Source organism: Carassius carassius, chromosome 47 (genome assembly GCF_963082965.1).
Source record: "Carassius carassius chromosome 47, fCarCar2.1, whole genome shotgun sequence".
Taxonomy (NCBI): domain Eukaryota; kingdom Metazoa; phylum Chordata; class Actinopteri; order Cypriniformes; family Cyprinidae; genus Carassius; species Carassius carassius.
The window spans coordinates 11,508,555-11,535,743 of record NC_081801.1 but is presented as its reverse complement, the minus strand read 5'-3'; the positions used below and the strand labels follow the sequence as shown (position 1 = coordinate 11,535,743).

At 36.3% G+C, this 27,189-nt stretch overlaps 1 protein-coding gene across 2 annotated transcripts; it reads right to left on the bottom strand.

Moving 5' to 3' along the window:
* Window positions 1-621: 621 nt before the first annotated feature.
* Window positions 622-25,288, bottom strand: myo7ab (myosin VIIAb). 2 transcript variants are annotated; one of them, XM_059541600.1, is made up of 48 exons: window positions 25,238-25,288; window positions 24,721-24,834; window positions 24,415-24,567; window positions 22,561-22,745; window positions 22,324-22,445; window positions 21,366-21,508; window positions 21,164-21,277; window positions 20,260-20,413; window positions 20,083-20,159; window positions 18,232-18,351; window positions 18,008-18,150; window positions 17,709-17,919; window positions 17,376-17,511; window positions 16,533-16,639; window positions 16,112-16,153; window positions 13,376-13,513; window positions 12,656-12,814; window positions 12,366-12,458; window positions 12,192-12,286; window positions 12,028-12,112; window positions 11,724-11,942; window positions 11,325-11,642; window positions 11,037-11,237; window positions 10,729-10,905; window positions 10,350-10,439; window positions 10,031-10,158; window positions 9,807-9,933; window positions 9,542-9,661; window positions 9,268-9,441; window positions 8,652-8,879; window positions 8,391-8,561; window positions 7,498-7,615; window positions 6,872-6,998; window positions 6,605-6,774; window positions 6,258-6,448; window positions 5,804-5,928; window positions 5,312-5,469; window positions 5,054-5,207; window positions 4,408-4,563; window positions 4,222-4,327; window positions 3,101-3,214; window positions 2,793-2,880; window positions 2,603-2,709; window positions 2,339-2,524; window positions 2,143-2,259; window positions 1,903-1,986; window positions 1,652-1,771; window positions 622-1,510 (listed from the first exon to the last, which is right to left on the bottom strand). In XM_059541600.1, the coding sequence occupies exons 1-48, from the start codon at window positions 25,253-25,255 to the stop codon at window positions 1,418-1,420; spliced, it is 6,576 nt and encodes a 2,191-aa protein (XP_059397583.1). In that variant the 5' UTR covers window positions 25,256-25,288; the 3' UTR covers window positions 622-1,417. The 2 variants fall into 2 exon arrangements, with proteins under 2 accessions (XP_059397583.1, XP_059397584.1); XM_059541601.1 differs by lacking the exon at window positions 16,112-16,153.
* Window positions 25,289-27,189: the final 1,901 nt, after the last annotated feature.

Genomic DNA, 27,189 nt, shown 5'->3' with positions numbered 1-27,189 from the left:
AAATTTGAAATTTTATCATGGCAACTTACTGAAATAAGTAAAGTACTAGTAAGTACTAAAATACATTAAAACAGAAAAAAGTTAAATATATATATAAATGACAAAAACACATGACTTAAAAATAAAAATAATCTAAATATTAATAAATACTATAATAATATCTAAACAATATTAAAATCTCACTGATTATGAAATTCATGAAAATTATGAATAATTTTATAACTAGACGTATTTTATACCTAAGGGGTTCATGTCTAGTGTTGCATTCAAATGATCTTATTGTCAAGTGATTGATCATATGATTGTGAATCATTGATCAATAAATATAGGGGAATAAATTTAGGGGAAAGTCGTGGCCTAGTGGTCAGAGAGTTTGACTCCCAACCCTTGGGCTGACAATACCACGACTGAGGTTCCCTTGAGCGAGGCACTGACCCCCAACTGCTCCCTGGGCGCCGCAGCATGAACGGCTGCCCACTTCTCCGGGTGTGTGTTCATGGTGTGTGGGTGTTCACTGCTGTGTGTGCACTTTGGATGGGTTAAATGCAGAGGGTCACCATATTGGCTGTATGTCACGTCCCTTATAGCACATGTTATGAATCTCATTAAAATAGCCAAGCGTTCTCAAATGTTATTGTTTTATTTATAAACAGCAGCTTCCAACACAAGAAAATTGGAATGACCAGAATTACAAACTAGCATAACCATACATTCTAAAAAAAAAGAAAAAAAAGGAAAGAATAAATAAATTGTTTAATTTATAATGATTGTTGTCATATAACTGATCATTTCATTTATAAGACACATTCTAATATGCATCTCCGAAATACCTGGTCAAGCATTAACAAAGGTGATAAAGTAATACTATTCAGAAAAATTAAGAGGATATATTTTTAGACTTAAATTTTGTTATAATTTCGTTAGTAAATTCATGAATGTATCAATCAGTTTAATAAGTGATGACCTAGAGGTCAAAAAATGACCAGGAGGAGAATCTTGCAAGTCTAAGGAGCAAAACCAAATTCTGCAACATTTCCATTTCTTTATAATGCATTTAATTGGCAAAATGAGATGCTCAAATCATTCACAAATTAAATAACTTAAATCATGAACTTGATCCGACTTAATAGACTTTTTTTCAATTTGGTATCACAGTAAAAACAATATGAGGGCCTAAAATTTAAAGGCAACACGTGTTTTTGACTGTCAATTTATCATGTTCTTCATTGACATTAAAAGAAATGCTATAAAAGAAATGTAACTCAAAATTTACAATCAAGGCTCCAGCATGAAAAAGTAACAACACTAAAAGCCGATTCAGTTTATCTTCACGTATCAAAATTATGGATCTAGGATGCAGTAAGAACTGAGACTTTGTGCTTATAAATAAACAGTGCACCATTACAAGCCTTTCATGTTACTTATTATCTACACGTGAACTGCGCTGCTTGGTCATGGTCGTCAACATCTGACTGATGTAAGACGTGAGAAGATCGTCCATCTTGTATCCCTGTGAATAGAAAGGATTCAGTTGAGAAAGTCAGTTGATAAAGTGAGCCACACAGCAAAGTATGATTGCATTTGCATTACCAAAGTACCATGGTATTACCATCTGATCCCACCACAGTGTTTTATGCAAGGGGTGACTCACCAATGATGTCTCACACAGCAGTTTGCTGCCTCTAACTAGGTTACCAATGGTAATGTGGAAATAGGTATGTCCACTACTCCAGTTAGAGATTTTGGTGAAGGGATGTGTGCCCAAAATGTCCTGCAGACAGATGAGTAAATCCCATTCAAAAAATATTCAAAGGTTTTTAAAGAGCCTAATACAAGTTTTGTAGTGTTTGACTCAAAAGAGGGAGAAGGTGTCTTTGATTTGATTGTACTGTGTAAACATACCTTTGTTTTTGGGTCAATGAGCGTAACACCATGCTTGTTGATCGCTATCAAGAGGACTTCTGGGAAATTTGGATCTGAGGATTGCTGTGGAAGGAAATCAAACATCATTAAACCACACTGCGTCAGTGTGTCGTTTTACACAACATAAGAAATCAAATTCTAGAATCGAGGATTAGGTAATTTTGTTTGCTCAGCAGCACTTAGTTATTTCAACATTGCATCACGTTTTGACAAACTTGCCTTGACTTCAAAAAATGCAGATCCAAAAGTAGGCCACTTGTAAATGATTTCCAGAAACATCAGCTTTGCTTCCTCTCTAGATTTCCCTGAATGCTTATTGAAATACGTAACGACAGGCTGTAGAAGAAACGGAGACATACCCTCACTGCAGTGATTTGTCATAAATGGATGGATGGGTGTAGTGTTGCTTACTCACCCGTTTCCAGTCGTCGGGAGACAGCTGATGGATCATGTCCTGAGGGACCAGCTCCTTCAGCATCTTGGTGAAGTTATGAAACTGTGATTTGTCCTCTTCAAACCTCACCCTGTAAATGAGCGCAGCCAGCTGGAACGCCTCTTCGAGAGAACACTTGTGGTAGCCCCGCATATACTTAGGGAGCTCCTAAAGAAAGTTTAGGAAAATGCAGGTGTCACACAAAGTTTTTAAAGGGAGCTTGAGTGCAAAGAGTAAGTTTTGTACCTGGAAGTAATGAAAAATTGAGTCAGCCATGGGATCTTTGCCTGGAATGGTGTTGGTCCACAGTTTCTTCATGAAAAACACTTGGTAGGTCAGTGAAGGCACTGTGCCTATAAAACCAACAGAATCATTAAGACCTCTCATGTTTACACTCAATATAGTGATAATTTTAATGAAAAATATACATAATCACCATCTTTCACAGCTCTGGCCTTTTTGATCCAGTCTGTCAGATGACGAACAAAGTCAAAGAAGAAATCTCCTTCTGGTACACTGATCACCTGAAATGTTTAACCCAATATTGACATATCAAATAAGAGATTTTACATTAAAATACACACACATTCTGACAGATAACTGCTGACTACAGGAAATGTGTTTTAAGAAACTCTCAGGAGAAAGCTGTAACACCTCCTCCTGAGATATTTAGTGTGTCATATAACTACATACAGAACACCTTCGTCTCATCTGAACAGACATTCAACAACTCTGTAGCCTCACCTTGTCAGAAATTTTGACAAACAAGCTGAAGCCTTCAGAAGACTGGAGCATCATTCTGCCAGTGATGTTCAGACAGAAATCTTTGGCTTTTGTGCTCGATTCAACTTCAAAAGCCTATAAATAAATAAATACATAAATGATATTTGAAAAAAAAAGACACTATTAGATGCCAGTAAGTGCCTGAGACCACTTTTGTAAATCAGGTAAAACAACATTTAAATTACTTGAATCAAAATGAACGTTCCTGAAACAAATTAAACTATAAAAAACTTGAACGTTGTTTATTGCAGGTAGTTGCAAAGGCAACATTTCTCATTTTTAGTTAAGTACTAGTACTAAAATAATAAAAATAATAAAGTGCTTAAATACTAAAAACGAAACAAACTGAAATTAAAAATACAAATGAATTACTAAATAGACATATTAAAACAAAAACATAAAAAATAAAATGACAAACAAACAAACACAAATTGAATTGAAAACAGAACATTTAAAAATAAAATCCAATTCAAAATATTAACAAAACAAAACATTGATATTAAAATAAAACCGGTGTAATTTAAAAAAAAATTATTTCTGATTTAAAACAAATGTTTTCTTTACAAATGTAATTGTAATATTTTAATATACTATAGGAAAATAAATGTTATATAGTAACCAATTAAAATTGGTTGTACTGTCAGAATATTACAGTACATTAATATCGCAACCTTTCTTCTACAATTTAATATTATTATCTACAGTCCACGGATTTATATACATATTTATTTGGTGTTTGTTATACTGCATTGTCAATTGCATTCCATGTCTACCACATTTGCATGTTTTATTTTATACAACTAAAAAATGCAGGCCAGATTTCAGCTGTATTTAAAACAGTCTTGAGTCTATTTACACTTCATCTCTCTTCTGTCATTTTCTCCAGAGGCACCACATAACTCTGTGCTTAACTGAGGATTCAAATGAGGTCAGAGCACTATGGGACATTCACTCTGTTTCCTCAAAGCATAAATAAACAGCTAAGCATGAGAGAGAAAGAGAATGTTACCCCACAGGAGGCTGGATACAACGTACACTACAGGCAACAGATGCTCGCCCCAGAGTTAACATTAAACTCTCACCTCATCAGTGTCATCAGGGAAGTACACTTTGTGAAAGATCTGGGTAGTTTTGTGTTGAATGGCCTCCACCTCTACAAGGTGAGGAGGATACTTTCTGGATCCATTTCTGTCCGTGAGCAAAAAAAGGTTTTAAGGGAATTCAATACAGAATTGGAGATGGATGTTTGTATGTGCTGTGAGAGTTACCGCAAGGCTTTCTGCAGTCTCTGCATACAATCTGGTGCGACTGGATGATGTTTCTTGGATTGCAGGAACTTTTGGACATGAGGAAGCAACATGTTACTGGGAGGAAAAAGCCCAGTGCAGAGCCAGAGAAGCTCCCAGCCCTTCTCCTCACTGTATCTGAACACACAGAGCAGCTGTCAGCTGAGTCAGAAGTCAACAACAATGTTAACATTGTTAACGTGAAGCAGCTTTGGTCATCATTTGCAAGCTAACCACTAGGGGACAGATTCATACAGATTTCTGAGCTGTTTTCACAGTAGTGGGTCTGTGGCTGTGCATAACCTGTGAATAAACATTTTCATGCAGAATCAATTTATCGAAACATTTGCATGTACATTTAAGATCAAATTTAAAACAAAATCACACATACGCAAAATAACCTTTTTGTATGAAATTAATAGTAAGAAAATATAAAGTATAGAAAGTTAATTAATAATAATGATAATATTAATAATAATAACAACAATAAATGTAATACACATCATTTTTTTATATAATTTTATAATAATAACAACATAAAAAAAAAAATATATATATATAAAAGTAATAAAATACTTTTAACAGACTTGACTTTACGCTGTATCAGATAAAACTGGGAAAAACCTACTTAACATTATTCTCGGTCAGCTGCTTGATGATCTGACAGAAGATTTCGTCCTTCAGAGGTTCAGCCTTCAAAGCTCCCTCAAAGATCTGATCAGTGAGCTCATTGACTGAACGGCTCCTCTTCGAGGGGTAGTCGCCCATGTACTTCATGATAGGTACGCCAGAGTCAAGGGCCAAAATGAGGGAACTGCAGTTATAGAGTTCACACTACTAACTGTTAAAATGTTATGAAGTTAACCCTATTAGATGTAGAGGATATTAATAAAGGCCTGGCAGGCATCCTGGGACAGCTCTTCATGATTGAGGACTTTTTTCAGCAAAGGCTGTTTGAGAGGTTCTCTGGTGCAACACCACAGTTTATCCTTCCCCCTGCCTTTATTGATGATCACACGACTCAGTGTGCTCTTGGAAGGCGGTCTAGTGGATGGAAAGATACCAGGAAATGTAATAAATCCAGAATTTAATAATAATAATAATCATAAAAGTTAATGCAATGAAATTAACATGCAAAGTGATGAAATAGAATCATAGGTGTGGTGCCTGACACAAAGACATTGTGCAGTTAGGGTTAGGTTTAGGTTTAACTAATCCTTGAATGTTATTGGCCAGATGTTGATGCTGACTAACTGGTCCTCCCCTCTAGATGTAAACCTTTTTGTTTGCACTAAACTTCCTTTTCTCCTCTCTAAAACAGTAGTTTTCCATTCGGACATAGCAAAGGGAGGAAAGGTCGTGAAGAAGGTTCAAACACCTGAAGTGATCGTAAGAGTACTCCTCCAGAGTGTACGGCTGAACCTTCTCCCCACTGTCCAGCAGATTCTGATGGGACAAACTGATGGAGTCCTTACGCTGGTCTGGGGACATCGTAATCAACGACTGTAAGAAACAGAAATTAGAAGTTACCATTCCATATCTCAGGTGTTTCTTGAATGTGAGTAAGTGGCATATTTTGGTGCAAATGCTTGTGTTTTGACCATGGAAAATGATTTTCCAAGTTAAATACAATTTTATTTTGCCAAACATTGTACCTTTGGGGGTGCAACATCTTCTAACCCTTAAAGGGACAACTTTGTTCATAGTTGGCACATTAGAGCAGTAATATGGACAGTTAAGGTGCACATAATGATAAGACAAAGTTCTAAGGGCACATTTTTTTTTTAAGTGTAAAGTGTCCAATCAAATGTACTGAATGACTATTCCCTCACCACAATATCATACTGTGGCCTTGTGATGGTGGGCAGCACATAGACGCTGTCTGCAGGGAAGTCTCCTCTTTTTTTGGTTCTATCATTGACCCCGTGAGCCCAACCTGAATTCAGGACCTGCTCTCCAGTGTACTCATCCAGAAAGATCAGATCTCCCTTTGAGAATCTCAGGAACGAAGAGTCATGCCCAGCTGGAAAAACAAACAAAAACATAAAACTGTTTCTATTGATTATGCTGGACCTTCTTGACTTGACCCAAAGTCTGTTTGAGGCTGAATCAAATGCAATGGTTATGTCCTTGGTTTCTAGTGCACTTTTAAACCCAACTGCTGCCCATTTGTGCTCACCAGGGTAATGGCTGTCCACCAGGGCCACCACAAACTTTGACCTAGAGCGCAGGCCCTCTAGAAAGGTGACAACCAGGTCACGGATGTCTTCAGCATTGTTGGATGTGAAGGTGTACTCATCTCCTTTAATAGTGGCCAGAGTGAAGCTCTGTCCCTGTAGCTTTCCACCTCTGCATCCACACGACAGATTGACCAAAACTAGTTAAATGACAATATAGAGAATACTTACATCAAATGAAGTGGCTTTGGTTGGATAAGCTACTGCACCTGCTGCTGGAGACTGCAGTGATCTCTGAGAAAGAAAGGTCTAGAAGGACCTGCTCCTGCTCATCCACAAAGTAGACTCCGGTCCAGTTCACTGCCACTATAACATCATTCTTTGGGAGACTAGGCCCTGGAAATGAACAGAAACAATGGCCTGAGAGTTTTATCACACCCAATCTGATCAGTATGTCTTACAAATCTTTTTATATGATTTATAGAATAACGTATTATTCACTTTGTTCACTTTGTACATTCCAATTATATGGTGAAATGGTGTGGATAGAAATGTCAGGATTTTTACATTTTGTGTTCATTTTTAGCATTTTCCTACCTCAAACCACGGTTGTAATAATTTTTAAACTCTAATCAGTTTTTAACATTTAATTTTAATACCCAGTAAACTCTGGGTAATTCAGAGTAAATTCTGGTTGTGAGAAAATGCTAATATAAAATAGATAATATAATATAATATAATATAATATAATATAATATAATTAATATAATATAATATAATATAATATAATATAATATAATATAATATAATATAATACAAAACTGGTCTGACTGATGCATTCAACTCACTGACTTGATTTTTATTTTTGAGGTGAAATTTTCCCTGTAAGTCTTACCTGAGAACTTGAAGGCCTCATAAAAGCGGGAAAAAAGCAAAGGCCACTTAAATCGAGCGAAATCCACCACCTCTTCCTTCACTCTCTGCGAGTCAAACCTCTTCTGCGTGTAGATTCCCTGTGGAGATGCAATTATCAATATCTTGGTCTCAGAGTAACACAATATCGCCGATTACCTTGGCTCTCGTCACCTGGTTATAAGCATAAAATATAACAAACTCATGCATTCCCACTTAGCTATGAAGATCCATAAAATTGATCCCCAGCATTATTAAACATTCATGCCCATCACTTCAGCCTATGAAAGGTAGAAGGGTATGGCCTTCACCCTTGAGAGAAGAAACGTGATTAACGTTTTCACAGGAACCGTCAATCAAATTTCAACCTGTCTATCAACTGCTAAGAGCTTGCACAGAGTGCTGACCTAAACTACAAATCCATAACAAGACAGTCACCACTAAGTGAGGCAGAAAGAACTGTCATTTGTGCCTGAAAATTTTAGGATTTTCTTTTTCTTTTCATTTTCGATTTCTCTACCTTAAGCACAAAGTACCAGAGCTTTAACCATCACAGAAATTTTCCACTGGCTTATTATTAAAATATTTTGCTTTTTAAGTTATTTAAAAGTTATTGATTGTTATTAACTCTAACTCTAAAATGGCATATTATCTCAACATCAAAGCATGTTTGGTTACACTTATTTTTCTATACTTATAATTTGAATAAAGAAAATTCTAGCAGTAGAAACTACATCTTTAAATTCTACAACAAAAATATACAATATAATAATAGAATATTAATATAACAATATAAAACGTATATAAAATATGACACAATAATATATAATTATTAAACAAAATATTAATAACGTAACAAAAACTACATATATGAACCTTTATGTGAGTTGCTACGATCATTTGAGCCCATTTCTCCACTGTCTTGGAGGGAGTAATTTCTCGGTCCGGTATGTAGGATGGAATAAGACTCAGAAGACGGTCTGGTAGGACTTCTGACCCATAGTCCACATAGTACTGTTGAGAGGCCAGCTCGGCCAGGTCCTCCTCCTAAAATAATAGAGGACATGCATACACCTGGTCAATGCAAGTCTTTTAACTTTTATAGGCAAAGTGAAATGTGTTTAAAACAGCTCTCACCCTATCACAGCGGTACTCCCCGAATTTGACCCCACGCACGATTTGTTGGTAGATGATGTTAGTGGCAACACTGTCCTCAGCAGGGTTGTGCCAGGGTGTGAAGATTTCCTTCCTGAAGAACAGCCTCCAGGGGGCGTTGCGCTCCTGAGCGCCCTGCTCTTTAGCATACTGCTCACACTGTGACACAGCATCCATCACATGATCTTTTCCACTGCCTAGTGATGAAACCTGAGGAGGATACACATTTTGAGGGTCTTAAACTGAACAGTAAATACAGATATGTACTGATCAGAAGTTTGGGGTTGATTTTTTTTTAGCAAGAAATTTATCTAGCAAGGATGCATTAAATTGATCAAGTAAATAGTGAACAGAAAAAACATTTAATACTGCATGTGACAAAAGATTTCTATTTAAAATATGGGCTGTTCTTTTAAACGTTCTATAAAATGAAAAAAAAAAAAAAAACGGTTTTCAACATTGATAATAATAATTTTTCTCGAAACCAAATCAGCAAATTTTTATGATTTCTGAAGGATCATGTGACACTGAAAACCTAAATTATGGCTGGCCTAAACTCACAGCAATACATTACACTGTAAAATATATTAAAACATACCTTATCAAAAAGAGCAATATATAAGGAGAAGCCAAAGCGATCCTTCAAGCCAATTTTGTCTGACAGAGCATTGCAGAGCTCTTCAGCTGTTGTGGCAGAGTCAGTCAGCAGGGTCTTCGTGGTGCCGTCCATGAAGGTCACCGGCAGCATGATGGGTTTCTTAGATTTAGTGGCCTGGAGGAGGAAAGAAAAAGACAACCAGCCAAATAGTTCATAATTTCCAAAGAATTTTCCCAAACCCGGAATCTAATGGCTTTTGTGGGTCCTAAAATACCTGCAGCTCAAGCCAAGAAGGAGGCTGAGTCCTTGTCTTATTTGCAAATGTTCTTCTCAGTCTCTCCTCACAATAAGGTGCATAACCAGACGGGCCGCTGTTAATGAATGTCCGCAGATACTAAACAGATTTCAGATAAAGACATGAAAAGGGGATAAAGAGTTGGGCCACATTTAAAAAATACACATTATTTTTTTTTTGGTTTAGAATCATTAAAAATGCTTGAGATCCTATTTCCTGCTGACTAGCACAAAAACACTTTTACTTTGACAAATTTTTCCGAAGGAGCAAAGCAGCCCAAACAGAGGGATAGCAGGATCCAGCCGCGGGCATGGCTGCTTTTGGATGTATTCTGGCTCAGCTGTTTACAGATTTGACAGTAGATCTCATCTCTGAGAGAGGAAACAAACAAACATGCAATACAATTTGACAAAATGCACATTCAACGGCACTAGTATACCAACAATTACGCATTTGTCTTGCAATGACCTGAGAGCAGGGCGTAAAATGCCATTGCCAATGATAAAATGGAGCTTTTCTAAATTGGAGGTGGGTCGGTCTTCCAGCATGCTGTTTTCCTGTAGACTGTAATTGGTGTCGGTTAACCGTCTGGTCACCTAACAGGGCAGGAATAGTTGACTTTTATTCAACAAAGATAAATTATACTGATTAATAGTGACAGTAGACATTTATGATTTTGCTAAATATTTTTATTTCAAATTAATGTTTATTCTTTCAACTTTACTGATAAAAGAATCCTGAAAAAAAGAACAGTATTCTGGATTTCGCAAAAATAAATATTCCATACCTCTTCTGTGATCTTCGTTTTCTTCTTTAATGTGAGGGACACCAGCTTGTGCCGTACACTGTTCCTCTTCTGGATGTCAGTAGTGGAACTCTGGAAACAATGAAGAAACTTTCTTAGATCTCATAGCGGTAACACTTTACAATAACATTTTAACATTAACATCAGCTTTTTCCTTGGGTGTCATTAAATTATAATTTTTTTTCCACAGTATTTACTAGTCTAGGTTAATGTTGATTTAGAAATACACTGTTGCGTACAATACAATGTTTGTTCGTAATATGAAGTTGTTAATTTTTTACAATGTATTACAACATGTATCAATATGTAGAAATGATTAAAACTCATGATTTCATAACACCCACGACCTCACTTGTCTCACCTCCTCATCCACCTGCAGGGCTTGCAGCTCCCTTTTGTAGGTCCTCTTCCCTAATGTCTCATAGATTTTAGTCATAACTGGAATATTCTCACTGCCGTCACTAATGCTGATATGATATTTGGGTTCAGGGAGATCTCCCATAAACCTCAACACAGTGATCCACACAGCCAGAGCAGCCTGAAGACATGAAAAAAACATCATAAAATGGATATGGCCCTAAATATTTAACAGAAACCTGTAAGTAATAACATTGATAATAATCTATATTATTATTATAAATGCAAAAACAATAAATAAATACAGCTCACCAGCTGATCTCCTTCATCTTCATGAAACAGCAGAGGTTGTTTCAGTGGCCGCCGTGTATACGTATATGTGGCATTTCCCTGGAAGTAGGTCGCAGCAAACTTTGCAAACTTATACTCTGATAAGTCTTCCTCTTCATCATCAGGAAGTGGAAGAGGTTCATCAATGACTTCCTCAAACTGTCTCGGAACATTCTCTAGATCCTGTCGCATCCAAACAAGAGCAAACTAATATAACATTTAAGGCAGGCAAGTTAAGTTACAGAGATTAATAGACATCAAGTCCCGCACCTCAAACCCTTCTGGTGCTTCGCCCTCCAGGTTGGGAAGAGAGTTGGCGCTGCCCAGGAATCCGAACATCTTGTCCACCATGTCAGAGTCATTGACCGGCTCCTGTTTCTCTCTCTCCATCTGCTCCAGAAGCTCCTTTTTCCTTCGTGTTTCATCCCGCTCTGCCTGCTCTCTCTCCTTTTGCTCTTGGTCGAGCTGGGCCAGACGCTCCTGGTGTTTCCTCTCCGCTTCTGCTCGAGCCCTACGTGCAGTCATCTGGTTCTTCAGACGCTCCTCTTCAGCCAGACACTGCCGCTCGGCTTCTAACCGTCGCTCTCTCTAAACAGAGAGGGAGAATAATGAATGGAGGAATAGATAGATAGATAGACAGATAGATAGATAGACAAAATGTAGATTTACCTCCATTCTGAAACGCTTGCACAATCTACGTGCTATCATTCCTCGTGCATAAGCCTGGATTGTCAGGACTGCATGGAAGCGCTTTGAGAACGTCCGCCGCACCAGGAAGCCACGGCACCAGGCCTGGAGCAAAGTGATCCGTGTCCTGGACGCTTGGTACGCCCGAAACAACTTCCGTGACCTATACAAGGCCTGGAGCCGCAAGAAACCTAGACGCATCTGGAATAAAGTCATAATTACAATGAGACGAAACCTCAGATCAGGTTATGTCTGCTTAGATTTCACCCACAGCATGCCAGCTCACCACAGCATAGTGCTTTCTAGAGATGTAGCCTCTCCATATTCGCTGGATTAATGTCACAGCCTTTTTAACCTTTAGGAAGTTAGCTCTAGGAAAAGAAAAGAAAGAGATACACATCAGATTTAGATGTTTTAGATTTTTATCTGCTCTTCTTCTTTTTCCCGTACCTCTCTTTCAGACCTCTCACAGTCTTCTGGATGAAAATGACCTTGTCAGTGTAGGCTTTATCTCTTTCAATTTCCAGCTGCATGTCATGATGATCCTACAGCAAGTATAGACCAAGTATTGTCACACATTTAAAAACAAACAAAATCTTCGTAATTTTTTTATTTGTGGCTAACCTTCAGAAAGATTTTCGTCTTTCCTATCTGCCAGCCACCATCTCTCTGCAGAACTGACACAACAATGCGCTGAGAGGTCCCTCGCAGATCGTCCTGTAAGAGCACACAGATTCAAAGCTACCTGCTTACAGCAAATTGTCAGCACTTGTCAAAAATATCACCAGATGGCCATTCTACAAGAATGCACAAAAAAAAAAAAGCTTTGAAGAGATATGTCAAGCAAACAACATACTCCAGACCTGTACATCTCATATGTTGACAGCATTAACACAGTATTGCTTTAGACTCGCCTGTTTGTTGGCTGGTTTCACCCCAGGCATAAGGACCCGATAACGGTCCACGAACTCAGAAAATGTGTAGCGTATGGGATATCCAGCTCTGCGTATGCGGATAGTCTCCATCATTCCAGAGTAGCGTAACTGTCTGACGCACAGTCCTCTATCAAACATCTGCAAAGGAGAGAATGACGGCTTTTGTTTTCCTACTGCAAAATTAGGATTATATCTTCTGTTCAGACGATATAAATCTTTTATTGATTTATACAATATATAAGTCTTTTTCATAATAAGTAAATTATTTTTTGCAAATTTTAAGCATTTACTTAACACAATTTAACTAGAAAGATTTAATACAATTATTCTCTGCAAACAAGCCTGGATATCTTATTCAGTTTTACTTTTTAAATGTAAAGTTTTCATAATTTGTTGATTCCATTCATCTATTTTAGACAGATAGATAGATAGATAGATAGATAGATAGATAGATAGATAGATAGATAGATAAATACATAAATAAAATCCACCCATTCTATATATCACTTGTCTTATGTAGGGCTATGGTGAGTATACAAATAAGGAAAGAAAGAAAGAAAGAAAGAAAGAAAGAAAGAAAGAAAGAAAGAAAGAAAGACTGGCCATGAGCTTTCACAACATCCTCATCGTTAGGCTCCAATGAATTGTTTAAATTACCTGCATCTCTTCAAACACACACAAAAACCCTGTTTTACTCACCATGGGCTTTTTGAGCTCATTGGGTTTGATACAGCGCACAAAGAAAGGCTGACACACACTCAGTGTCTTCATGAGCAGCTCGAGTGAGCGCTTAAACTGACTGCTCAGAGTCAGGGAACGCTTCCTTGTCTCCATTCCCTAAAAAAAAAAAAAAAACACAGAGAAATTCTTCCATTAACATTGCATAAAAATAAATTAGAGAGGATTACTGCTGCCACAAACACACAAATGCACATAACACAAAACTACAACAAATACCCATACTATACACATCCAGGGTTTCTGGAGGATTTTTAAGCTCAAATTTAAGACTTTTAAGACCTTTTTTTAGACCTGCACAAATAAAAAATAATACCAAATGATTGTGTTAGGGCAATGTTTAGAGTACCACATTACTGTAAAAAGCATAATTTATAGTTCAGATAAGTTTTCACAAAAAAAAGTTTTATAAAATGATAAACTTTACATTTCAGAATTTAAACCATTGTTAAGATAGTATTCATTAGTATTAAGTATTAATTATTATATTAATTTAAACAATTCTTATCAATAAATTATTAAAACAAAATAAAGTTTTTAAAATAAAGCTCTGCGTGTTTGCAGGGTTAAAACATGGGTTGATTTTTGCATGTGTCTAAACTCTTGAAAATGCTCATTCATTCTCTGCCAGCAGGGGGAGCGTTTGGTAGAAATAGAACTCTTTCCCCGTTAATGGCAGAACAAAAGCAGCAGCAGCACCGGACTTTGAACATGCAGCGCTCATGTTTATTACATTAAATCATAGCCTTATGAAGTTAAATCGTCACATTCAGCCATATCGCAATTCTGGTCTTTCCTTCCCCAACTTTAAGACCTCTTGAAATCATAATTAAGACGTTCTTGTACAATTTAAGACTTTTTAAGGCCTTAAATTTGATACAACTAAATGTAAGACTTTTTAGGACCCAGCAGAAACTAGGGATGTCCCGATCAGGTTTTTTTGTCCTCGAGTCCGAGTCCGAGTCATTTGATTTTGAGTATCTGCCGATACCGAGTCCCGATCCGATACTTCTATAATACATAAAAAAAGAATAAAGAAGAGCGAAAAAACAGATCCAGGATGTTCAATAAATTACATTTTGAAATATATTCAAATATAAAACAGCTATTTTAAATAGGCTAGTAAAAATATTTCAAACTCTTACTGTTTTGCTGTACTTTGGATCAAATAAATGCAGGCTTGGTGAATAGAAGGGACTTCTTAAAAAAAAAGCTTACTGTTCAAAAACTTCTGACTGGTAGTATAGGCAACTTTATTTTTTCTCTAATTTCTAGCTTTTAATTGGCTTAGAAATCTATAAATGCTGGACAATAACAAATAATAATGATTTGTTTATATACTACAAACACTGTTTATCACATAATAATGCAGAATAGTTTCTATACGAATTCGATGTGAAAACTTTTTCATAATAAGTAAATTATTTTTTGCAAATTTTAAGCATTTACTTAACACAATTTAACTAGAAAGATTTAATACAATTATTCTCTGCAAACAAGCCTGGATATCTTAATGTAAAGTTTTCATAATTTGTTGATTCCATTCATCTATTTTAGACAGATAGATAGATAGATAAATACATAAATAATAATAAATAAAAAGAATAGTTTCTATACTGTAATAAATACTATGTCAATCAGCACTGCATTGTTCATACTTTATTTATCACCTGCTGGAGATAACTTGAAGAACAATTTATTGTCGTGATCGTATATTAACGTCTTCGTGTTTGCATAAGTTTCTGTTTTCCTGTGCGCACCACAGCATAGCTGGACGCTTTTGTCCATATCAAGAATTTCCTGATATCAGCGCGAGAGCGCGCTCCGGCTTCGAGTATGAATGAAACACACACTGCATGAGAGTTTAGCGCTCTGTGATGTTCATCTCGCTGTATCCTGAGATCTGAGTCCGAATGAAATATCAGGTCATGCGCAAACTATCATGTGTCTTTGAGTTTGAATCTATATTTATTCACACCAGCTCTTGAAAACAAAGTGATGTCATGCCGCACGCGTCGCTGTTTCTGTGTGGAGTCAAAAGGGTCTAACTCTGTGCCACCGCATAACAAAAGATGTGTTAAAAATTAATGAGAATATATATATATATATATATATATATATATATATATATATATATATATATATATATATATATATATATCCGAGTCCTGATCGGGACGGGAGGTAACGTCCGATTACGATCGAGTCTGAAACCACGCGATCGGGCCCGATTTCCGATCACGTGATCGGATCTGGACATCCCTAGCAGAAACCCTGACATCACAAGGACACAAATTCATCGTTCTGTGTGTCCAATCTTTTCTTCTTTCTTTTCCACCCCTGATAAATATCATTCGTCATACTTTCTCCCTCTCTCAACACATTTAGGGATCTTCATTGGTTGCCTGTATCCTTCTACCCTTCTCTTGCTTTTATTCCCTACACTTTACATGCAAATGCTTTAAGGAGACATTGTGAAGAAAAAATAAATCAAGTATTTTCTCTCTTCTTCAATCTATACTCAGCTCCAGGAAAAAGATTAAACACAATTTCTTTCTCACAAAAAAGAAAAACAACAAAAAAAGAAAAACAAATTTTATATATATATACATATATATAAATGTTTTAGCAAGGGACTATTGAAAAAGCGTGGTTCAAAAGGAGTCTGAGAGGGACACAAACCACACCATTGATTACCTTTTGAAGGGATGCAGTGGGCTCCAAATAGCCACACAGAAACTGGGGCCAGAAATAAGGTAAAAGATTGAGGAACACAGTGTGGATAGAAGAGGGAGAGAGAGACAGAATTGAGTCAAGTCTGTTGAGGATCAGCCAAGAAAGATTAGGGCTGACATCACCACTGAGAGAGTGAGTTACAGCTGCAGGGTTACACACAGTCATGTTAAAGACTCAGGCTAAAAGTTCTCTCATTTATAGCAGTTCACTGTGTGTTTTTCCAAGGGCAATTATACTAGAACAAGTCTTTGCTTTTAATATGCAACCCTGACATAAACCTGCATGGCCAGCATTTGGCCCTCAGAGATCTGTGTCCTCGCTGGCATCGTGAGCATATTAATGCTGAGCAAATATGGATTCGGTATTGAAAAAAGGGCATCACCATAGCAACATCAGCTTGGAAGATCTGCTTGATGAACTTGTTTTTGGACGAGTGCACGAGTTGGATGATGTCACTGTGGAGGCTGTCTCGGTTTTTCTCCAGGAAACCTGAACAATGGACCAGGAGGGGATTATGTTAACTTTTCAATGGAAACTTAGTATAGTCATTCATATTTTATGAACATTTTTATATGATGAATACGGGATAAAATACAGTTAGACTGTTATCATTGCAAAATTAATGCAGAAAAAATGTGTAATCCGGATGGGGTTTAATAATTCAATAATGAGAGGATGATTGTATAATATTCTGCTTATTACACAGCTATAAGAAAAAAAGTGGATATGAAATGTTGATGTGAATAAAAACATAAAAAAACATACCATAAAACAATAATCTTGATAAATATCATTACAATTTAAAATAAAAATTTTCTAACCTAATACATTTTCAAATATAATTAATACCTGTGATGGCAAAGCTGAATCTTCAGTGTCACACGATCTTTCAAAAATAATTCTAATATGATGATTTAAAAACATTTCCCATTATCAATGCTATGATATTATAGTTGAACATTTTATCATTTTAAAGGACTCTTTAAGGAATAGGAAACACTGTCACTCTTGACCAATTTAATGTATCCTCACTTGTGTATATAAACAATATTTATATATCAAATTTAGAAATATAAATCATTATTGAATAACCATAACATATCATATTATTAGGACCAATATTATCTCTCTTTGAGAAGCTATTCTCTGTAACTCTGTACAGAGATCAGAAACCTTTTTTGCATTTAAATTGTATTCTTTTACATTGTTGTGCTTGCTTTTGTACCTTTAGTTTCATAGTGCACCACTCCAGCGAAGTGCTGAATGCCAAACTGAGTCTCGTGACTGTGCTTAGGAGAGATGTAGTAGGTATTTAATTTGTGCTGGGAGTTTAGCTTGTTCAGCATGGTAGCATCTGTTCCCTAAGAAACACAGCATGAACAGAAACACAGTCATGTACACAAAACATGGCTAGATATCCTTTGTTCAACTGATGGATAAAAAATGACGCAAGATAGATACTCAGAACTGAACCAGCTATGTTCTGTGGTGCTCTTTTGTTATTATAATCTAATTTACAGTCCAAATGCACAGCACATCAACAAAACTCACTCTTTACCTTTGGGAACTTGCTCTCCTCATCAATAAGGGAAATGATATTCATAGGTTTGATGGCAATCATATCCAAGGCATCTTGGTTGTCAGTGAATTCGATGTGCTGCCAGTTGATATCTTCCAGGTTGTACTCCTTCTGCTCCAGCTTGAAAACGTGGTGAACGAAGAATTGCTGCAGGTTCTCATTTGCAAAGTTGATGCACAGTTGCTCAAAACTACAGTAGGAATGAACACGATTAGTACCAGTGTTAGTACCAAGTGATTAGTACCAAAATCTAGAATTTTCTGTTTACTAGTACTCACCTGTTAATAGTGAAATTCTCAAAGCCAAAGATGTCGAGCAGGCCTATAGACCTGCGAACGGTCTTGTTTTCTCTGGAAGGAGCCCTATAGGTGGCGGCATTGATTTTATCCACTATCCACACAAACAACCTGCCATAGATTCCCTGATGGAGAAAAAAATCACCCACTTAGTGTCAAATGTGAGAATCAAAACTGGGCCATTTATTGATTGTAAATAATCTCACCTTGACAAAGGCATCACGGACATCCAGCCCCTGCTCCATGCTGAGAGGGGTGCACACACTTTCACCCCTGGTGATCAGTGTACGTGTGGTCAAACATGTCATGACGTCCTGAGGGTCCACCTGTAGAAAGAAACAGCATAGTTCATTGACAGCTGACCAAAAGTAAATATATTATGATATGTAGGCTACATAAAAAAGATTACAGAAATATTATTCAAAGTTGATTCATAGTTATTCTACAATATAAAAAAGAGAATATAAGATATATATTTCTTATAAAAATAATAAGAAAAAAAAATTGGCACAGCATAGATGTGAAAAACGTGTTATTTTATGTATTAGCAAATGTGACTAACTGTTGAATTCAGCTCATTATATTGACCGTATTGAAAAAAATATATTAAAAGTGTTAGACTAATGTACTAATTAAAATTTATAACATTATTTTTTTATGTTACACTTTTTTTTTTTAATGAAAGATGCCATTACATCTTTCAATGCAAAATCTAATTGAGCCCACATAAAGTATTATTAAATATTCATCATTCATTTTTTTATAGTATTGAAAATCATATTTGTCAATCTCCAGAACTTTTAAGAGGAACATACATTTTACAAGCAATAAGCCACTAAATATCTTTTACAGTGTAATTAAAATATGTTGCATTGAAAAGTGAGTGTATTGATTCTCAAATGTCCCTCGACTATGCTTGTGATGTTTAATATCTTGCCACCAGGGGGCAGAGGTAAGCAAAGAAAATGGTTTTGAGATACAGCATTGAGCAACAGCCATTTAAATCAAACTGAAAACAAAACGAAGATTGTAGACAGTGGAAATATGCAGAAAGACATTGAAATTGTAAAGACTGACAGCAGAGTGCTGCCGGCAGGAAGTCTGAACAGAATCGTCACGCTTGTGCCACTGTCTACAATAATAACATTAGAAAGAAAGTCTGATGCTCACTAATGACTACATTTATCTGGAACTCCCCTCCCTCAACTGCACGGATAATGAGAGAGATGAATCTGAACAAGACAGCAGAAACAAACCCTTTCAAGTCACAGCAGCTTTGAGGTGGCAATAAATGGAAGCAAGATGGGATTAAACCAAAGGTTTATAAGGTTAATGCAGAGCAAGAACCCTTTACTTTATTCACAATCCTTTATTCTGAACAACTATTCTTAAGTGAACCTGACCTTACCTAGGTTGTGTGGTCTGTTGGTTAATTTTAAAGGGATAGTTCACCCAAAAATGAAAATGACCCCATGATTTCACCCCCAAGCCATCCTAGGTGTATATGACTTTCTTCTTTCAGATGAATACAATCAGAGATATATTTAAAAATATCCTGGTTCTTTCAAGTTTTATAATGGCAGTAAATGGGTGTTGAAATTTTGATGTCCAATAAAATGCTTCCATTCATCATAGAAAGTGCTCCACACAGCTCCGGGATGTTAATAAAAGCCGTCTGAAGCAAAGCGATACGTTTATGTAAGAAAAATATCCATATTTAAAATGTTATAAACCGTAATCTCTAGCTTTTGCTAACTGTCGTACGTGCATTCACGAGAGAGTGGTGTTCCAGCGGATGACTTGGGACATTCATTCAGCTCATTTCAAAGCTTAAAAAATAGTCTCAGGCTCAAATATCATGTTTCTATGGAAACCATATAATAATACTATTTCATATAATGAGAAATAGTCACATACATTTGTAGTGACCTTTTTATTTTTTTTCACTTTGAGGTGGAAATGAGCATTTCACTCAAACAAATTAGATTACAGAAATAAAAAAGTGGGTTTCAAATGCTGCTTCGTGTGACTGTGTTGTGCGTTTGCATGCACCTCACCTCTAACAGCGTGGCTGCTTTGGCCAGGTCAGGTGAGCGAACCACCAAACAGGTATCCAGGTTCTTCAGTGTTCGAGCTGTTGGGGCAACACAAATGATAAGTGCAGTTTAGCTCATCTGTCACCTCTTGTGGGTGAGCAGTTCTTAATAATAACATCTTCCATTAATAATATCCACCTTCAAAGCGCAGGTTGCCTATATGAAGAATGGCAGCCAGCAGTTTGGAGATCTCCCAGTTTTCAGTCTCAGTAAACATCAGCACCTTCATGGCTGAAAGAATGCTGGAGTACTCCTTCATATCATTCCTCCCCTCACACACTGTACAGTTTCCCTGGATGACAGGCCAAGAGAGAAGGATATAGCAGACACACACACACACACACACACACACACACACACACACACACACACACACACACACACACACACACACACACACACACACACACACACACACACACACACACACACACAAGCCTTTTACACACTCTCTTTGTTCCTCTACTGCCATTAGATATCAACAAGAAAGATGTATAAAAGATGTATGTTTTCTTTTTAAATTATCAGAACAGTTCACTCAAAAATAATCAGTCATCACTTACTCTTTGAAACCTATATGACTTACTCTTGTTCCAAACCTGTGTGATTTATTTTCTTCAACGGAACACAAAAGGAAAAATTTTGAAGAACGCCTTGGCTGAATGTTTCCACATAATGAAGGTGAATGGCGCTATCGAGCTCCAAAATGACAAAAAGCACAATAAAAGTTTCATAAAGTAGTCAATATGACTTCAGAAGACTTGGAAGATAATGCACAATTTATATGGACCACTTACATTTATGACAATTTTATGCCATCTTGTTTTGTCACTGGAGCACGACAGACCTAGTTTTTTGAACATTGTTCAGAATAATTACATTTTGTGTTCCACAGAAGATAGTAAGTCATACAGGTTCAGAACTACATGAGCATTTTCATTGTTGGGTGAACTATTACTGTAATGGAAAGGACCTATTCAAATGCTTTCATAACGTACAAGAAAATGCATTAGTCTGTGCTGATAAAAACACAGGCCCTCACCATAGTAAGATAATTGTAGTCTGTGGCCAGGCCCAGGCCTAATTTAGTCTTCTGATCAGAGCTCATGCCTTCCAGCATACAGTAGAATACATGGTAGTTCCTCTCATCAGCTGCCTACAAAGACAGTATCATTGACATCACCGTAAACAATAGCATGATAAAGAGACTTAGAGTGAGACACATTCTGCCGATCCTCTCTCACCTGTCTGCAAACTCTTGATTTCTCCAGCAGATACTGCTCGATCTTTGCCCCCTCGATAGCTCCCCGCTTGTTAAAGTGAATGTCGATGTATTTCCCAAACCGGCTGGAGTTGTCATTGCGTATGGTTTTGGCATTACCAAATGCTGTGGGAACAGAAAACAACAGAACAAATCTCAGTCCCAGAGTATTATACATTTATTAAAGACACAGAAGAAAGAAGAGCAAAACATTTGCTGTGGTTACAAAGCCCAGCTGCTGTCTTCCATATGGTTGAACAAATTTCAGAATTCAAGGACTTTTTTTTCCAAATCAAGAGTTGGAATTCGAATTAAGAATACAGAATAAATTTTTCTAATTTCTATAAATTATGTTCTATGCTTTCAAAACAATTAATTAAGCCATCAACTCTATAAAATATTTATAAAATGAAAGAAATGTATGTAAACAAAAAAGGTATGTTCAATTAAGAGATGTATATTAATTTTGCACAATTTTCTTTCATTTTAAATTTCAAACACCAGTTATTAATATAATTTAATGATTCTGGACATATCACATATACTGTTTGAATGATGACTGATATCTTTAATTTGTATACAAAAATGAAATGGAACATTACTATATTGAATATTATTATTATTGTTATTTTATTAATGAATAATAAAAAATAAAAAAAAATATTATATTGCATTAAACTTACTTGATTTTTTATTTTTATTTCCTTAAATTAAAATTCTAATTATAAAAGTTTTTCCTACTCAATTCAAGTCTAGGAATTACATTTTTAAGGAATATTCAATTCTATTCTGATTGGCATACCACCCTGCTTTCATATTATAGTGTAAATTCACAAGTGTTTGTTAGTTTATAGACACATAGCCACTACCACTGGCAATTACTAGATCAGTGTTAGACAGGTAGGGTTTATGTCACTGGGTTTAGAGATGATTCTCCTGACCTTCTAAAATAGGGTTGGCCTCCAGGACCTGTTGCTCAATCCAGGAGTGTTGGCCGCTGATAGCTGCCAGGAACTGTAAAATAAGCTTGGTGCTCTCCGTCTTCCCAGCTCCAGATTCACCGCTGAGCATACAGATAGTCAACAAAGTTATGGGCAGCAATCAGTGAATTACACTGGGGCAAAAAAACAAACAGCAACCCTTAAACTTAACCTAAACATTTAGAGGCTGTGATTTACCTAATAATACAGCACTGGTCCTTGTTATTTCTTTGCATACTGAAGTAGCAGTTGTCTGCAATCCCAAAGATGTGTGGCGGCATCTCTCCTATCTTTCTGTTTGTGTAGAGACGGATGTGATCAGGTGTGTAGATGGGCAGGAGCTGGTATGGATTCACCGCTATCAGGATTGATCCTGTGTATGTCTGAAATGGATTAGTGTGAACACATACTTGAATGGTTACAGGGCTCCAGACTGCAACTAAAATGGTTGCAGATGTAAAAAAAAAATTGAAACAGTTTCATTATCTTTTTAAGGAGCTGATGTAAGTTACAACAAACACAGTGTAACCCGTGATGTCTGATTAACGAACTTAAGACCTTATGTGTCTGTTCTATTATAGAAACATTCACATTCTTGAACTAGTGTGTGGTATGACTCTGACTCACTCAGTCAGTAAATCGTTCAGAGTCATTACTGAAGTCTCAATTGATTCCCACGAGTAATTTCTGGGGCTGTGCAAGCTTTGTGGGCATTGATGGAAGCGATCCACTCCATTTATGATTTGATCATAATTCTGAATCAGATCCAGTTATAGTCTTTTACAAAAATTTTATTTTCTCTTTGTTCAAATGGGATGCTTTTTTTTGTGAAACTTGCACACATTCAAGTGTTGATAAAAAAAGAGTGCACAAAGCTAGAATACATTTTTTTCTTTTGTTTAAAATCAAAATATTTGACAAAATGCATGTTTAGATATTCGTATCACAAAATACTCTGGGGGCCGTAAAAAATGTTTTGTGTGAAAATGATAAAAAATTTTTTTGAAAACAACACTGAACGGTTAAAATACTGTCCTATCCAGGCAGATACAAGTATTATGATGTAAATTTAAATATTATCTGTATTGATTTTTTAACATTGCATAATCATCTTTGACATTTGCATCCAACATGCTATGTTATTCATAGAGACATCATGGCTTTCCTGTTTCTCTTTCAAACCTCCAAACTGACATCATGACAGAATTTCTTTGTTTCAGCTCTTATGCTTAGTTGAATAACACCACTGACACATATATCTTTCATCCCATCAAAACAAAGAACAGTTTAGGCATTGTGGTTGACAACTGGTGGGCCTTTATGAATCAGTCAGACCTTTCAATTCACTAATCATAAGTGCTAATGTGCTTTTTATCATCAAGAAAGAGCAAGTGACACGAAACTGAAGATTGAAAAATCTAGATACATAAGCAAAAAGTAAATAAATCTGAGCAGCTAAGTGCTCTAAACACATTTCCATACAAATGAATCATAGCAATGGTGTACCTCGGAAAAGAGGAATGGCTCTACAATAGGACATTTTGCCTATGCCGGGAGATTTTAAGTCTATGACAAAGTTACAATGCATTACATTAGGAATTCTAGTGGTGAGAACAGCTAAAGGGGATTAATTGATGAAACAAAAGAAAAGGTCACATTTCACGAAGCCAATTTGATCTGCAGCCTGAAGCAAAAACAGTGAGCAAAAAAGCTACAAGAGACCAAAACAAATCATTCATTCGTTTCTCTCAATCTTTCTACAGAATGAAAACACATACCCTGATTTCACATGCTACAATGAAGGTAAAATGTTTTGGTCTCTATACATTGTCCAGTCATTAATCAATGCCAATATTCTAACGGCAACCTATTTTTCTGAGTGCAAGAGCTTTAAAGTATACAATTTTTCAAAAAATGTATTTATGTAATATTTGACAAAATAATTATTATGATTTTTGAGCCCAATCATGAAGTTTCCCATGCAGCCTTATTAGGTTCCACAGTAATAAAATGAATGTCACTAGACAGAGAACTGCTAAAGGTCACTCTTACATATATAACCCTGTCGTTGTAACGGATCAGGAGATTTCTGAGGATACCAGCTTCATTCAGGTCCCCAAGATGGATCATGTCCTCCACCCCATGAATGGAGGTTGGGTGCATGGGCTTGATTTTTGTAGCATTCTGAAGTGAAATCCGGTGCTCCTGCATGGGAAAATACAAACTATTACTAATAAAACTGATATAAAATTCAACATTCAATTAAAACTCCTTTCTGATTGGTAGAGAAAGGGAATGTATAGTTCACTAAATGGTCTTTTCTCACATGTTGGGAGCTATTATGAAAGAAAGACCCACCTTTCCTTCATCATCCAAGACCTGGATATGACCAGAGTCACAGAGTTTGACCACGGCACCAAAAGGGACGTCAAACTCAAGGCCTGTACTGAGATCCAACCAAACATACTCCCCCTATGAGACAACCAATCAAAAACCAAATCTTTGTCATTGGAAAAACTGCAAAAACAATCATTTACTCACCCTTCACTTGTTCCAAACCTCTATGAGGTACTATCTTCTTTTGAACACAAAAGAAGATATTTTGAAGAATGTTGGTAACCAAACAGCTGATGGTAACCATTCACTTCCATGGTAATGTTTTCCATGTTATGGAAGTCAACGGCTACCATCAACTGTTTGGTTACCAACAGTCTTTAAAATATCTTATTTTGTGTTCAAGAAAGAAAGAAAGAAAGAAAAAAAGAAACTCCAATAGGTTTGGAACAAGTGTAAATTATGGCAGAATGTTTATTTTTGCGTGAACAAGTAAAGAAAAAAGTTGAACATGGAGCAAGAGCATGTGATGAAGCCTTACCTGTTGCAGAATGACCATGTTTCTGGTTTAGAGTTTTTACATTAGAAGTCACCATGTGAGGGACCTATACAGGATAAAATAAAGCAGAAAAACATAGATAATTAAATATTAAATGTACAGTTAGATCAAATGAAAAAAGATCAAAGCAAAGGTAATATAATAACCCTGCTTTACTCTATGAAGTGAAGAAATATATTTATAAGAAAGAAACAGGCTGTATGTGACAGCCCATTACACATCCTAGGACTCTGAAATCAATAATTAAAAAATATATTAAGATCTTTTTAATAAAAGCAAGAACGTGAGCCTCTATCAGAATAGCATAAGTGCAATCTGAAGACACATTTCCTAGAATCTGTTCAAAGATTCTTACTGCATCATAAATTTTAAAATGACCCATGCTGGGGCATATTTAAAATTATAATGAAGGATCATTTTCAAAATAGCTTTATGGATCTACTAATCCCCAGAATATTAAAGACCAAAAACATCTCTAACTTTGCAGAGCACAGAATAGCTAATTCTATTAACAATGTGGGTCAAACTACAAAGTATACACTGACCCAGACAGACCAGACCAAACGTGTGCAATACATAAATGCAAAATCATATTACTGACTGCTCAAAAAAAAAAAAAAACAGAATTTATTTGAAAAAATATTTTTTTTCTAACAATGTTGTTGTCGTTACTGTCACTTTCAATCAATTAAATGCATCCTTGCTGAATAAAAGCATTATTTCTTTTAAACGAACAAAATAAATGCATAAAAATAATAAATCTTACTAATCCTCAATGCTTGAAAGGTAACTTGATACCCTTTTTTTTTATCGCTGTCCATATAGGCCATATTGACTTGTAGCCTAAATGATTAACTAACAATCTGGTCAACATGAACTTCTTTTTTTGAAGCACAATTCTACAAGAAAGGTAACTTACTGAAAAAGTGTTGGTGCTTAAAGTGCTTCACTGAGCTGAAATTTTAACTCAAAACATCTCAAAATGAATAAAATAAAAAATCAGATTTTTTTTAGTCGCACCATTGAGAAATTAGGTCGCACTCTAGAACCCCGATACTAGATCAGCCATTGTGGCATCCTACAATGAAAACCACAAATCAGGGGTTATTTGAAGATAAGATTAAGACTATCATGAAAGACATTATGTACTGCAGAATATCACACAGAATGCCTTTTTAAATAATAAAGCACTTGTAGTTACTTGAAGCAACTGCCTGATACCAAACATAGGCCTACTTGATGTATGTATAAACACAATGTGGTACTGAGGATAATTACACAGCTGTGGAAGCAGACCCAACAATAGTTTTATTCAGGCAGAGCTTCCTCAAGTCCTCACACACTATATATCATTACAACCAGCATGAAGCACAGTGCAGGAAAACCACAAAAAAATTAGATTCCCTAACTGATTTAAAGGTTAATCGACTGTGGTCTGGAGTTAGTCACTTACAATGACAAGAAGAAGCTACTGGATAGAGCCGTCAGGAGAGCAGACAGACAGCTTAGATGAAACTCTATTAATTGGCCTGCCGACAAGGTCAAAGGAACAATTTGCACTGTAAACCCCACATAGACTCATCTCTAAAGTTTTCACCACCATGATTGAGTGCTAATGTTCAAGAATAACTGTATTCCCTTTCCCTTTTATTGGCAGGGTTTTGTCAGCCACTGAAGGCTTTTCAAATGTCTGATCAATATACAGTAGGAATAATCAGATCTCAAAACCTCAGAAACTTCAAGCCCTTGTTGATCTTTAGCCTCTTTCACACAGTAATACCAGTAAATTGCCGTAAAATTACCGGAACGACTTTACCGGTAAATTCAAAAATGCGCTGTTCACACAGTCAACGACATTTCGTCTTTTTTCTGGAAAAGCACCATTCACACATCCATTCCAAAATACCGGTAAATTCTGTGACGTCACAAACCTC

What these genes read in the sequence shown, in the direction of transcription:
- myo7ab (XM_059541600.1), bottom strand. An exon ending in TCCGTGATGCCTTTGTCAAG is followed by an intron (nt 18,151 to 18,231) that starts GTGAGATTATTT and finishes TTTCTCCATCAG; the next exon opens with GGAATCTATGGCAGGTTGTT. An exon ending in GGTGCACTATGAAACTAAAG is followed by an intron (nt 16,640 to 17,375) that starts GTACAAAAGCAA and finishes TCCATTGTTCAG; the next exon opens with GTTTCCTGGAGAAAAACCGA.